The 14869-nt window shown below is 49.3% G+C and overlaps 1 protein-coding gene across 1 annotated transcript in view; it reads right to left on the reverse strand.

Annotated features, from left to right (window-relative positions):
• LOC142403054 (zinc finger protein 367-like) overlaps nucleotides 1-13006 on the reverse strand; it is a 28213-nt gene extending 15207 nt beyond the window's left edge. Inside the window, exon 1 of the mRNA XM_075489192.1 lies at nucleotides 12294-13006. Within this exon, the coding sequence (XP_075345307.1) occupies nucleotides 12294-12743 (450 nt within the window). The 5' untranslated portion in view covers nucleotides 12744-13006. The remainder of the gene's footprint in view (nucleotides 1-12293) is intronic.
• Between the last annotated feature and the right edge of the window lie 1863 nt (nucleotides 13007-14869).

A 14869-nucleotide genomic window follows, 5' to 3' on the forward strand; every position in this document is an offset into this window, starting at 1 on the left:
TAGGGAAGTGGCTGGGGAAGGCGGTGTGGGTTGCTCCTCCCTTGGGAAAAGGCAAACCCATTCGTGGGATTGTTTTCGCTCAAGGACCTGGGTGTACTTGGTGGGTAATGCGGAAGGATGGGGAGACCCAGTGTGCGCCTCAAGGAGATTTAACCTTGGGGGGAAAATAATGTGTGATGTGAGTTGTATGTTGTAGGAAGTAATGTAGCAGGAACTACCTGAACCGATGAAGAGTGAGTTTTGCAAGGAACCGGGCAAGTGCAACGATGACCCAAACCAAGCCGGTGTTGGTGCCCAACAAACGAACATGCTGCTTCTCCTGTCCTGAGCACTCATCTTGACAGATGGGGCCCAAGTCATAGCCTGTTCTTATGGACATGTGGAGGAGTGAAGGAAGCCCATGGAATGGGAGAATAATATCTATCTGTTAAAGGACAGGGGATAGTAGTTAATGAGGATGTATAAATTTTTATGTTGGGTATAAAGATGGTTTAAGTATGTAGTATAAGTTGTAAGTGTTGGTAAGAAGGGATTTCAGTAATGAGAATTAAATACAATGGGATGGTTAGAAGATATATATAGATATATATATATATGTATTAAATTATGTGGGGCCTGAGCATGATGCAAATGGTATGGAATAAGGGGTGGAGATTGTATTGGGTCTGGCTGGGATGGAGTTAACTTTCCCCATAGCAGCCCTCATAGTGCTGTGCTTTGGATTGGTAGCTAGAAAGGTGTTGATAACACACCAGTGTTTTGGCTATTACTGAGCAGTGCTTGCACAGCATCAAGGCTGTCTCTCCAACATTCCCCCCCCCCTCACTCCCAAAGGCCAGTAGGCTGGGGGTGGGCAAGATCTTGGGAGGGGACATAGCCAGGACAGCTGACCCAAATTGACCAAAGGGATATTCCATACCATATGACGTCTGCTCAGAAACAAAAGCTAAGAGAAAGGAGGGGGGGGCATTCGTTATTACGATGTTTGTCCTCCGGAGCAACTGCTACGCGTACTGAAGCCCTACTTCCCGGGAAGTGGCTGGACATTGCCTGCTAATGGGAAGTAGAGAATAAATCTTTTGTTTTCCTTAGCTTCCACGCGCGGCCTTTGCTTTTGCTTTATTAAACTGCCTTTATCTTCACCCACGAGTTCTTTTCCATCTCATTTTCTCCCCTCGCGTCCTGCTGAGGAGGGGGAGTGATAGAACGGCTTGGTGGGCACCTGGCATCCAGCCAAGGTCAACCCATCTGTCGTGGTTTAGCCCCAGCCGGCAGCTAAGCACCACGCAGCTGCTCGCTCACTCCCCCCCGGTGGGATGGGGGAGAGAATCAGAAGAGCAAAAGTAAGAAAACTCATGCGTTGAGATAAGAACAGTTTAATAATTGGAACAAAATAATAGTAATAATAATAATGAATTGTAATGAGAAGGAAAACAACAAGAGAGAGAGAGAGGAAGAAAACCCAAGGGAGGGAAAAAAAGAAAAATAAAAAAATAATAATAAAAAAAAGATACAACCGCTCACCACCAGGCCAACAGAACCTGGTCCTCATGGTTGACTTCAATTACCCAGACATTTGTTGGGAAAACAACACAGTGGTGCACAAGTTGTCCATCAGGTTCCTGGAATGCATTGAGGACTGCTTCCTGCTACAGATGCTGGACATGCTGACTAGGAACAGCGCATTGCTGGATTTACTGCTCGCAAACCAAGAAGACTTACTTGACAACATAACTACCAATGGTAGCCTTGGATACAGCAATCACAACATTGTGGAGTTTAAGATCCTGCCGAGCACACTGAAGACCAGTAGTAGGACAAAGACCCTGGATTTTCAAAGAGCTAACTTCAATACATTCAGAGCCCAGCTGCAAGGGATTCCATGGGAAGCATCCATGTAAGGCAAAGGAGCTTGTGAGTGCTGGGAGTTATTCAAGAACAGCCTCCCGGAAGCACAAGAACAGTCCATCCCCTACAAAGGGAAAGGAAGAAGGCAGAACAAGAGACCACCCTGGCTTAACAATGAGCTTTTGGCTGTGCTTAAAAGCAAAAAAAGAAGCATACCGGCTATGGAAAGGCAGCCAAATAGCCATCAAGGACTACAAGAACCTTGCTAGGGCATGCAGAGATGCAGTCAGGAAGGCTATGGCTCAGCTAGAACTGAAATTGGCCAGAGCTGTCAAGAACAACAAGAAAGGGTTCTTCAGGTACGTGAGCAGTAAGCAGAAGCACAAGGAAGACATAGGCCCATTGCTAAACAGGGCAAAGAAACTAGTTACTAATAATGCTGACAAGGCAGAGGTTCTCAGTACCTTCTTTGCCTCTGTCTTTACTGGTGTAGCTGGACCCCAGATCACAAGATCAAGTAGCTATGACAACGCATGTGTCAACCCACCAGTAGTGGAGGAAGGGCTGGTCTGCGGCCTCTTGCAAGGGCTCAACCCACATAAATCTACGGGCCTGGATGGAATCCACCCCAGGGTGTTAGGAGAAGTGGCTGACATTGTTGCGAGGCCACTGTCTATAATCTCTGAAAAGTTGTGGAGATCAGGGGATGTCCCTGATGACTGGAAGAGGGCAAATGTCATGCCCATCTACAAGAAGGGCCCAAAAGAGGACCCAGGAAACTACAGGCCTATTAGTCTTGCTTCAGTCCCTGGGAAAGTAATGGAACGAGTCCTCCTAGAAACTATCACAAACCTAATGAAGCAGGTGATTGTGAAAAGCCAACACGGATTTACCAAGGGCAAATCTTACCAGACTAACCTGATCACCTTCAACAACAAAATAACATCTTCTGTCGACATGGGGAGAGCAGTGGATGTTGTTTACCTGGACTTCAGCAGTGTTCGACACTGTTTCCCACAGCCTTCTGGACAAACTGGCAAGATACAGACTGGATGGGTGGTCTGTGAGATGGGTAGGAAATTGGCTAACAGGCCACCTTCAGGGGGTGGTGATCAACGGTTTTTGCTCAGGCTGGCAGCCTGCCACAAGTGGGGTCCTCCAGGGATCAATACTGGGCCCCACACTGTTCAACATCTTCATAAATGATCTGGACAATAGGATTGAAAGCACCCTCACCAAGTTTGCTGATGACACCAAACTGGGTGGTGAGGTGAACACGTCAGAAGGGAGAGCCATCTTACAGAGAGACCTGGACAGGCTGGAAGAGTGAGCTAGCAAGAACAGTATGAAGTTTAACAAAGACAAGTGCAAAATCCTGCACCTGGGTCAGAATAACCAAAGACCCCAGTACAGGCGAGGATCTGTGTGGCTGGGGAGCAGCTTTGTTGAAAGGGACCTGGGGGTCCTGGTGGACAACAAGCTGAACATGAGTCAGCAGTGCACCGCTGCAGCAACAAAGGCAAATCGGATTCTGGGCTGCATCCACAGGGGCATTACTAGCAGAGACAGAGACGTGATCATACCACTCAGTGCTTGTCAGGCCATACTCTCTTCACAAGGAGCCACATGGAAAAGACAAGGTGCAACAGATACAAGTTCTTTCTTCTTGATATAAGAAAGAAATTATTTGCAGTGAGAACAATCATTCACTGGAACGACCTCCCCAGGGACGTGGCAGAGTCCCCATCACTGGAGGTATTCAAGACGTGATTGGACAGGGTGCTAGATAATATCATCTAGGCTCCCTTTCCCACAAAAGGTTGGACCAGATGATCTTTTGAGGTCCCTTCCAACCTGGGCTGTTCTATGATTCTCTGATTCTCCAACATGGTTCCTTCCCACAGGCTGCAGTTCTTCAAGAGCTGCTCCAGTGTGGGTCCTCTCCATGGGCCACAGTCCTTCAGGAATAGACTGCTCCAGCATGGGTCCCCTGTGGGGCCACAGGTCCTGCCAGAAAACTTTCTCCTGCATGGGCTCCTCTCCACAGGCCACAGTTCCTGCCAGGAGCTTCTCCAGCATAGGCTCTCCATGGGCTGCAGCTTTCTTTAGGGCATATCCACCTGCTCCGGCATGGGGTCAGGGTTTATTTTGGTTCTGGGAGTTTTGCAGGGGTTTTTTTGGATCTTGAATTTTGAGAGTTTTGGATTCCGAGGATTTTGGGTTCTTTAGTTTGGGGATTTTCAGATTCTGGAGTTTTGGGATTTTGGGGTTCTGGGCTTTTGGGTCATCTGGGATTTTTCTTTTTGTTCGTGCTTTTGGGGCGTCTGGGTTTCTTGGTTTTGATTCCAGGTTTTTGGGTTTTTCTTGGTTCGGGGCTTTTGGGTTGTCTGGGTTTTTTTGTTTGGTTCTGGGCTTTCAGTTTTTGGGTTCTGGGGTTTGGGTTTCTAGGGCTTTTGGGTTCTGGGGTGGATGTTTTTTTAGTCCTGGGTGTTGTTCTGGGGATTTTTTTTGGTGGTGGGGGGTGTTCTGGGGATTTTTTTTTATCCTAGTGGCTTTAGGGAATTTTTTTTGATCCAGGAAGGTTTGGGAATGTTTTTTGGTCCTGGGGGGTTTGGGGACTTTTTCTAGGGTTTTTTTGGTTCTGGGCTTTTGGGTTGTTTGGTTGGGGGGGTGTCAGTTCCAGGCTTTTGGGGTGTTTGTTTTGCGTTGTTTGTTTGTTTGTTTCCAGTCTTTTGGGTCATTTGGGTTTTTTTTGGATCCGGGCTTTTGGGATTTCATGTTTTTCTTGGTTTGTGGCTTTTGGGTTCACTGGTTTTTTTATGGTTCTGGGCTTTTGGGTCATCTGGGTTGGTTGTTTGCTCCTATTTCTGGGCTTTTGATTTATCTGGGATTTTGGGTTCTAGGCTTTTGGATCATCTGGGTCTTTTTGGTTCCGAGCTTCGGGTTCATTATTATTTTTTCAAGTCCAAGCATTTGGGTGGTTTGGTTCATTTTGGTTCTGGGCTATCGGATATCTCGTTCTCTTTGGTTCCAGGATACTGGTTATCTGTTTTTCTTTGGTTCTGGGCTTTTGGGGGTTGTGTTTGGCATGTTTTTGTTTTGGCACGTTTGTTTTGGGGGTTTTTTTGTTCAGTATTTGGGGGGGCTGCATTTGGCATGTTTTGGGTGATTTTTTGCATTTTTTTTTCCATTCAGTGGTTCGTGGGGCTGGGTTTGACGTGGTTTTGATTTGGTGTATTTTGGGTGGGGTTTTTTGTTCAGTGGTTCAGGGGGCTATGTTTGGCACGGTTTTGGTTTGGCTTGTTTTGGGGGTGGGTGGTTCTCTGGTTGGCAGGGCTAGGTTTGGCACAGGGGTTTTTTTGTGTCGTTTGGGGTGGGGTGGCATGTTTTGGGTTTTTTCATGTGTTTGTGACCGGTACCCCTGCTCCTGACCCCTGGTAATGCGGTTAGCATAACTAACGCCATTTTATAAGGCAAGCAGCCATTCTCTGTGACCGAGCGGGTCACGTATTAGTCCCCTTTCCCCTCATTATCAGGCCCTGAAGGTCCTGTGAACCAAGTAGACAAATCAAACAGATTTCTTCTTCCCCTCCCTACTGGCCTCAAGGTTCCTGGGTGCCAGGCTGATTACTCCCTTCCTTACTGGCCTTGAAGGTCTCAGGCACCCGGCCAACCAGGTGGTGGTGATGACCCCATCACAGAACAGGGAAGTGTAGCAGCACACGGAGCACTGTCTATAAAATCAAGCAGTTACAAGTCCTAAGTGGGAACTTGGACCAGAACTGCTGCTGGACAGTGAGACCCATGACCCTCCAGTGGCCAGGGATGCCTCCACTGTCATCTGCTTCCTTCGAGGACTGACTCGTATTCTTTTATATGATTTTCAAGTCTAGATTATGATCGTTATATTGATACAGCAAACCATGTATTAAGATCCGACCTGATCTGCAGAGGGTCCAGGTGATTAGAAATTATAAGTTAAGTTGTATTATAAAGTATGTATTATGCTACTTATAGATTGTACTCTATTGATTCTGCTTGTAAAAATCCTGTGCCGTTCTAATCATAAATTCTGTGCTATAATAATCATAATATCCTGTTAAGAAAATAAAGCTTTAATTGTAACTACGATTTAGTGCCGTCATCATTCTGCCAAGGATCCCTAAAAGAACCTGCCTGTCCTCTTAGCATCGGGTGACAGTGTTTTGGAGGGTTTTTTGGTTCAGTGGTTCTAGGGGATTTATTTGGCACATTTTTGTTTCAGCGTGTTTGGGCTTTTGAGGGGGGTTCTTGTTGAGGGGGCTCGGTTTGGCTAGGTTTTGTTTTGGCGCATTTTTCTTTTGGCACATTAGGTTTTTTGAGGAGCTGGGTTTGGCGTATTTTTGGAACATTTTTCTTCTAGCGCTTTATGGGGGTTTATTTAGTTGGTGATTGGTGGATTTTAGCTTTCGCGTGATTTGGATTTTTTTCAGTGGATGGGGGGACTGGGTTTGGGGTATTTTTGATTTGGCGTGGTTTCAGGGCTTTTTGTTTCAGTTGTTGGGGGGCTGGGTTTGGCATGTTTTGGGGGGTTAATATTGGGTTTGGGGATTTTGAATGGTTGGTGTTTGGTTTTTTTATTATTTTGGCAGCTGGGGTTTTTTGGCGTGTTTTAGTGGCTTGTTTTGGTTTGGTGGTTCAGGAGGCTGGGTTTGGTGCATTTTTTGGGGCCCATTTCTGTTTTGGCGCCTTCTGGGGGGGGTGTTTGTTCGTTAATGGGGGTACTGGGTTTGGCTTGCTTTATTTATTTTGGCGTGTTTTGGGGGGGTGGTTTGGTTGTTGCGGGGACTGGGTTTGGCATGTCTTCGGTTTGGCATGGTTTTGTTGGGTTTGGGTTTTTTGGGGGGTTTTGTGATTGAGGGCTGGGTTTGTATGTTTGAGTTTCAGCATGTTTTGGGAGTTTTTTGGTTCGGTGGCTGGAGGTGCTAGGTTTGGCACAGTTTTTGTTTTGGTGCATTTTGGGGGTTTTTTTGGATTGGTGGTTGGGAGCGCTGGGTTAGGTGCAGTTTTTTGGCGTATTTGGGGGGATTAATATTGTGTTTGGGGGACTCACAGCATTGGGGTTTAGGGGTTTTTTTTGTTTGATGGTTGGAGGACTGGATTTGACGTTTTTGTTTTGGTGTGGTTTTGGGAGGCTTAGCATGTTTTGCCATGTTTTCAGCATTTTCTGCGTGCTGTGGGGTATTTTTTGGTTCGGTGATTGGCTTAGTTTAGGCTGTTTCTCTTTTGGCATGTTTTGGGTGTTTTTTTGGTTCTGGGTTTGGCAGGACTGGGTTTTGCACGTTCTTGTTCTGACATGTGTTTGTTTTGTACCATTTTTGTTTTGGTGCGTTCTGGGGGCTTTTTTTGGTTCAGTGGTTCCCCCCAACCACCTCGTTGGGTTTTGCGTGCTTTTATTTTGGCAAGTTTTGGGAGTTTTTTGGTTCAGTGGTTGTGGGGGGCTAGGTTTAACATATTTTGGGAGGGGGTTGCATATCTTAGGGATTTTTTTGTTTGGTAGTTCGGTGGGCTTGGTTTGGCATGTTTTTGTTTTGGCATGTTTTGGGGTTTTTTTGGTTCAGTGGTTTGAGGTGCTGGGTTTGGTGGTTTTTGTTTTGGCACGTTTTCATTTTGGTGCGTTTGGAGTTTTTTTGGTTCAGTGGTTGGGGGGCTGTTTGGCATGGCTTTGTTTTGGTGTGGCTTTGTTTTGGCATGGATTGGGGTTTTTTTGGTGTAATGCTTGAGGGGGGTGGGTTTGGCACACTTCTGGCATAGTTTTGGGGCCTTTTTGGTTTGGTGGTTGAGGGGGCTGGATTTGGCATGTTTTGAGGGGTTAATATTGGGTTTTGAAGAGTTGGGGTTTGGGGTTTTTTGTTCTGGTGGTTGGGGCGGGGCTTGGCATGTTTTTGTTTTGGTATGTCTTGGGGTTTTTTTGGTTCAGTAGTTCAGGGGCTAGGTTTGGCATGTTTCTGTTTTGGCTATTTTTTTTGGTGCAGTTTTTGGGGGTTTGGTACAAATTTGGGAGGTTTTGAGGCTTTTTCATGAGTTATAGGGGATTTTTATGGTTCGATGGCTCAGAGGACTTGTTCTGGCACTTTTTACTTTTAACGTGGTTTGGGATTTTTTGGGGGGTTACGTGGTTGAGGGAGATAGCTTTGGCACATTTTTCTTTTGGTGTGCTTTGGGGGTTTTTTTGGTTCAGTGGTTCGGGGGCTAGGTTTGGTATGGTTTTGTTTTGGCACATTTTGGGGGGTTTCGGTTTGCTTGTTGAATGGAGCAGGGTTTGGCATGTTGTAGTTTTGGCGTGTTTTTGGACGTTTCTTGGTTGGGGAGGCTGGTGTTAGTGTGTTCTTCATTTGGTGCATTTTGGGGGGCTAGGTTTGGCATCTTTTTCATTTGGCGTATTTTAGGTGTTTCGGTTTTTTTTAACATTTGGTGCACTGGGTGGCTGTGTTTAGCACGTTTTTTAATTTGGCGTGTTTTGGGAGATTTTTCTGGGGTTCGGGGGGCTGGGTTGGCGCACTTTTTCATGTAGTGCATTTTGGGGCAGGAGGTTGCCTTCTCGGTGTTCAAGGGGCTGGGTTTGGCACGTCTTTTTGTGTGGCAGGTTTTAGAAGGGGGTTGCCTTCTCGAGGTTCAGGAGGCTGGGTTTGGCGCTTTTTTCATGTGGCTTGTTGGGGAGGGGAGGTGTTCTTGCCAAAGTTTGGGGGCTGGATTTGGCGCACTTTCTCATGTGGCACATTTTGGGGAGAAGTGTTACCTTCTCAGGGTTTGGGGGGCTGGACTTGGCATGCTTTTTCATGTGGCGCATATTGGGGAGTGTGGTTGTCTTCTCAGGGTTTGGCGGGGGCTGGGTGTGGCACATTTTGGGGGGGCTTGCCTTCTTGGGGTTTGGGGGGCTAGGTGTGGCTAGCCTTTTCATTTGCTGTATTTTAGGTTTGGGGGTTTTTTTCCCATTTCAGTGATTCAGTGGGCTGGTTTTGGCGCGCTTTTTATTGTGGCACGTTTTGGGGTGGGAGGTTGCCTTCTCAGGGTTTGGCGGGCTTGGTTTGTCACACTTTTTCATTTGGCACGTTTGAGGGGGTACCTTCTTGGGGTTTGGGGGGGGGGGGGCTGGGGTTGGTGTGCTTTTTCCTGTGGCTCATTTTGGGGCAGGAGGTTGCCTTCTCAGGGTTCAGGGAGCTGGGGTTAGCACACTTTTTCATGTGATGCGTTTTCAGTGGTGGGGTTGCCATCTCAGGGTTCAATGGGCTAGGACTGGTGCTTTTTTGTGTGGCTTGATTTGGTGGTGGGGGGTTCCTTCCCAGATTTTGGGGGGCTATATTTGGTGCACTTTCTTGTGCGGTGCATTTTGGATAGAGGTTGTTTTCTAGGGGGTTTGGGGAACTTGGTTTGGCACACTATTTATGTGACATGTTTTGGGGCAGAAGGTTGCCTTCACGGGGTTCTGGGGGGCTGGGCTTGGTGCACCTTTTCGCACAGCACGTTTTGGGGGGGATTGCCTTCCTGTGGTTCGGAGAGCAGGGTTTGGCACGCTTTTTCATGTGGTGCATTTTGGGGCAGGAGGTTGCCTTCTCAGGATTTGGGGGGCTATATTCGGAGCATCTTTTCCTGTGGCACATTTTTGGGAGTGGTTACCTTCTCGGGATTTGAGGGGCTGGCGTGCTTTTTCCTGGGGCACATTTTGGAGCAGAAGGTTGCCTTCTTGTCGTTCGGGGGACTGGATTTGGTGCGCTTTCTCATGTGGAACATTTTTGGGCTGAAGTTTGCCTTCTCGGGGTTCAGGGGTCTGTGTTTGTTGCACTTTTTCATGTAGTGTGTTGTGGGGCCATTGGTTGCATTCTTGGGGTTCAGGGGGCTGGTCTTGGGCGCACTTTTTCATGTGGCACATTTTTGGGCTGGAGGTTGCCTTCTTGGGGTTCTGGGGACTGGGTTTGGCATGCTTTTTCCTGTGCTGCATTTTGTGGGGTGAGAGTGCCGCCTTGGTGTTTGAGAGGCTGAGGTTGGCGTGTCTTTTCTTATGGTGTGTTTTAGGGAGAGGTGCTGCCTTTTCTGTTTTCGGGTGGCTGGGTGCATCTTTTCATGTGGCGTGTGTTGGGGGGTTGCCTTCTTGGAGTTTGGAGGGCAGGGTTTGGCGTGCTTTTTCACGTGGCGTGTTTTTGGGCAGGAGATTGCCTTCTCAGGGTTTGGGGGGCTGCGTTTAGAGCGCTTTTTCCTGTGGTGCATTTCTGGGGGTGGTTGCCTTCTTGGGGTTTGGGGGGCTGCATTCAGAGTGCTTTTTCCTGTTGCATGTTGCACAACTACCTGAAAGGAGGCTGTAGAGAGGTGGGTGTCGGTCTCTTCTCCCAGGTAACAAGTGATAGGACGAGAGGAAATGGCCTCAAGTTGTGCCAGGGGAGGTTTAGATTGGATATTAGGAAATTTTACTTCACTGAAAGGGTTATCAAGCATTGGAACAGGCTGCCCAGGGAAGTGGTTGAGTCACCATCCCTGGAGGTATTTAAAAGACCTGTAGATGTGGTGCTTAGGGACATGGTATAGTGGTGGTCTTGGTAGCGTTAGGTTTACGGTTGGACTCGATCTTAAAGGTCTTTTCCAACCTATACGATTCTGTGATTCTGATTCTACTATGTTTTTTCAGTAGCGGGGGTTGCCTTTTAAGGGTTCAGTGGGCTGGGGTTGGTGCACTTTTTCGTGTGAAACGTTCTGGGGGTGAGCGTGCCTTCCTGAGATTTTGGGGGACTGTATTTGCTGCACTTTTTTGTGTAGTGTGTTATGGTGCAGGTGGTTGCCTTCTTGGGGTTTGGGGGGGCTGGTTTTGGCATGCTTTTTCCTGTGGGGAGTTTTGTGGGGGTTGCCTTCTCAGAGTTCAGGGGGCTGGGGTAGGCACATCTTTTTGTGTGGCACGTTCTAGGGGTGAGGGTGCCTTTTTGGGGTTGGGGGGCTGGGTTTGGCACTTTTTTTGTGTAGCACGTTTTGGGGGGAGCTGGAGCGTTTCTTTCATGGTGCTTTTTGGGGAGGGAGGTTGTTGCCTTGGGGTTTGAAGGGCTGGGTTTGGAGCGTCTTTTCACATGATGCGTTTTGGGGAGAGGGTTTGATGTTCAGAGTTTGGAGGGCTTCGTTTAGTACTTTTTTTTTTTTTAGTGTGGCCCATTTTGATGGGGGTACCTTCTTGGGGTTTGGTGTCTTGGGTTGGTGTGCTTTTTCATGTTGCACATTTAGGGGGTGGAACGCCAACACAAGGATGGTGGGGAGGAAGAGGTGGGAGTGGCACGCTTTTTCATGGGGCACAGTTTGGGGAGAGTGTTTGCCTTCTTGGGGTTGAGGGGGCTGGGGTGTGCGTGCTTTTTCCATGTGGTGTGTTTTGGGGAACGTAGTTGCCTCCTTGGTGTTCAGGATTTGGCACGCTTTTTTGTGTGGTGTGTTTTGAGGGGGTTGCCTTCTCCCGGTTCAGGGGGCTAGGTTGGAGCATTTTTCTTTCAGCTTATTTTAGGGATTTTCTGGTTCTGTGGTTGAGGGAAGCTTTTGTGTTTAGAGGGGTGGGTTTATTGGATTGGGGGGTATATTGGGTAGGGCTAAGTTTGGGGGGGACAGGTGTTCATTGGTTTGGGCTTTTTACAGGGGGTTGGGATGTTTTGTTGGGGTTTTGGCAGGGTTGAATTGTTTTGGGCAGGAGGGGTTGGGGCAGTTGTAATTTGTGGGTTTTTTGGGTTTAGGTATGATTTACCAGTTTTGGGAGTTCTGAAGTTCTTGGGAGGCAGGGGTTCGGTTTGAGGATTCATGGAGGGGTTGTGGGTGTTTTACTGGATTGGGGGGGTGAGTTTTTGAGGGGATTGGGGTTTTGGCTTTTTTTTTTTTTGCATTTAGGGATTACTTTGGGGGAGTGGGATTCACGGAATTTGGGGGTCATGGAGGGGGTCTTTTTTGTTTGGTGGTTGGGATTTGTGGGGGGTTCTATGGATTGGAGGGTTTCAGAGTTTGGGGTTTTTGAGGGGTTGGGGGTTCGGTTTTTTTGTTTCGGGGGCAGGGAGCTTTTAAGGTGTGGGCGATTCTGATGTTTTGAGGGTTTTGGAGGGTTGTCAGCGCGTAGATGCCCAGCCATTTGCGGGTTGTCATCCCTCTGCAGCTGGCTCCGCCCTCATCCCACCCCTCAAGGACCGTTAAGGGCGGCTCACCTCTTTCCCCTCCCCCCCGATGCGGTTGGGCGCGCCGTGATGTCATCGGAAGTGACTTCACTTCAAGTGGCCGGGAGGAGCTAGACGCTGAGAATCGGGAAGGAGTGCTCGGCGCGTTGCCCTTTAACTTTGCGTCTCTGTCCTTCCGTAGTGAGGCACCTTACCACCCCACTGACTCCAGGCTGCACGCACAGGGGCAGCAGAGTTCACCCCATTGCGCCCGACTGCTTGGCCTGTCCCGGCCACACTCACCTTGAGGTGGCTGCCGCTGCCACTGCTGCCTGGGCTACCCGTCTCTTCTTCCCCGCTGCAGGCTCTGGCTGGCCCCCCACGGGGCTGTTGGACGAATGAAGGGGCGGCGGACCCACCCGGGCTAAAGGTCACATTGCGGGCGTTCTCCCCCCAGCGCCAGGGGTAAACCGTGAAGTCGCTGGAGCCAGGGCTGATGGGGAGGGGCGAGGGGAGTGCTGGCTCCTCACCTCTCCCTCGGGAGAGCGGTTTGATCGAGGTGGTTTTGATAACTGAAACCAGGACGCGCTTCGGGGAGTCCTGGAAAAAAGTCACCGGGGGACCCGGCGGCGGCCTCTCCATCATCGCCACCCCCTCGCAGACACCAGCGCAGAAAAGGGAAGAGGGAGTGGGGAAACTCCACAACGGCTCAGCTCCCCTTTCCCAGTCTACGTCCCAGGGTGGGGAAGGCATAGAAATTCTGCAACCACCACCACTTGTCACCTCTCAGGTCTGCTTTAGCTGTTCATTGCCGGAGACGGCGGCTCCTCTCAGGGCCTCACCCCCCTTTCCCAGCTACCACCATCGCAAAATCTGCGACGGCTACAGTCTCCCCACACCTTTCTGAAGTGGCGCTGGTCCCCGCTTGTAGTCCCAGTCCCGATGACTCCTGAGGAAGAGCTACTGTTGCACAACCCAGGCCAAACCCGAGATTTTCCCGCGTTACGTTTCGCGCCTAGGCGTAACCAATCACCAAAACAGGCGCTGACGTCACGGAGCAACAGTTCCCGCTCACCAACCACTTTGCCCTGTGGGCGGGGACAGAGCGGAACTCGGCTTCACTTCTGCCGCTTTATTGGCCAGGCGCCAGGCCGACTGGTAGAATTCGAAACTGACTGGGCTGGTGGACTGCTGGGGGTGTTTTGCCTCACTATAACTTATTTCCTCTGAGGAGGCACAGCCTAGCTGTTGATTGGCTCGCCACGGCGGGCGAGCGAGCGGGGGAGGGCTTGTCCGCTCTAGCTTGGTGTGCGTTTTTGTTTCGCCGTTTGGGCGCTTGGTAGAAGAGCTCCGGCTCACCTGGCTCTAGACGCGTCGCGTCACGTGTGGGGTTTAAAGGGTCGGCCACCGCTCGGGTATTTGCTTGTCATGCAGAAGAGATGGTAGAAAGCGCCCGGAAGGCGCTGAGATTTCATTGCCTGTGTGGATTTGTGCCCTATCACAAGGAAAAGTCGTCTTCTGCCGCGACTCCGTCTCTAGAGGCGGGGAGTAGCTGAGGATTGCACATAGCAACGGGAAGAGCGGAGGGAAGTCGCCACCGGGACGTGCTACTGCCATCACCGAGATGTGTTTAGGGCGGGAGACCCGGAACAGGTGCTGTGGAGGCTGCGGCAGCGCAGTCATTGCGGCACGCGGTGGCTGTTGTGGGGCGCTGCAGCGGCAAGCGCGTGGTCGCGCCCTGTGAAGACGCAGAGCAGGGAGCTTGGAGCCGCTGGTGGACTCCTGCGGGCTGCTGCCTCCCTGCGGTACCGGGATATCGCTGGGAGGGTCCAGAGTGTATGGAGAAATGCCTGTTTCGGTACTAGACCCTAACACTGATAAGCCACGCTGAGTCGGCAGCTCTGCTCCTCCACGCACACCTTTAAAATAATCTACAGCTCCGTCCAATAGCTTGATCATACACTAACAGGGAGTCCAATGAATCTAATGCTGTTTTGTGATAGTTGGTATGAAAGGCAAGGCACTAACTGCAATATGACTTGCTTAGAAGAATGAACACTACCTGAGACTATGAGCTTTTACCTCAGCGTTGATGTGACCTGAAGACCCAACCTAAGCTGGCTCTGAGTGGCTGAGAACACTCCATACTGACAATAAAACAATAGGAGATTTGTCTTTCAAAAAAAACCCCCCCAAAAAACAGGCATATAACCATAGCCATCTACACCACCTGCATGGGACAAGCACATTGTCCTGGTTTCGGCTGGGATAGAGTTAATTTTCTTCCTAGTAGCCAGTATAGTGCTGTGCCACTGAGGAACAGTATCCACCCCTTATTCTATACCATTTATGTCATGCCCAGGTTCTACCTTTTCTAATACAATTAATCACCACCACTTTTCCTGTCTCTTGGTATGTATATCTATATATGTACACACAGTTATCATTCCCTTGGTCTATGGGCCTTCCTTCTAAAATGTTAAACTCCCTTCTAAAACTCCCTTCTAAAGTGCCTGTCGCAGGGGGGGCTGGAGCAACCGCAGTGCCTGTTGTTTTGTCACCAGATCCTTGAGGGTTCTGAGTAGCGTTAAACAGGGCTCGGTAGGCATGGGCCAGGCCCCAGCACATTGCAGTGATTTGTATCTCCTTAGAATTGCCAGAGTCACAGCATACTTCTTCCAAATATTCTACTAATTTTTCCGGATTCAGCACTTGTTCAGGGGTGAAGTTCCAAAACACTGGAGGTGCCCACCGTCCTAGGCATTTGCCCATGCTATTCCACACACCCTGCCACTCATAACTATCCAGCCTTGGGGCAGATCTCTGGATGATATTCTTAAATTGCTTACTAACCCTGGACAAGATCGAAACAATATTCC

The sequence above is a fragment of the Mycteria americana genome (genome assembly GCF_035582795.1).
Source record: "Mycteria americana isolate JAX WOST 10 ecotype Jacksonville Zoo and Gardens chromosome W unlocalized genomic scaffold, USCA_MyAme_1.0 Scaffold_32, whole genome shotgun sequence".
In the NCBI taxonomy this organism is placed as follows: Eukaryota; Metazoa; Chordata; class Aves; order Ciconiiformes; family Ciconiidae; genus Mycteria; species Mycteria americana.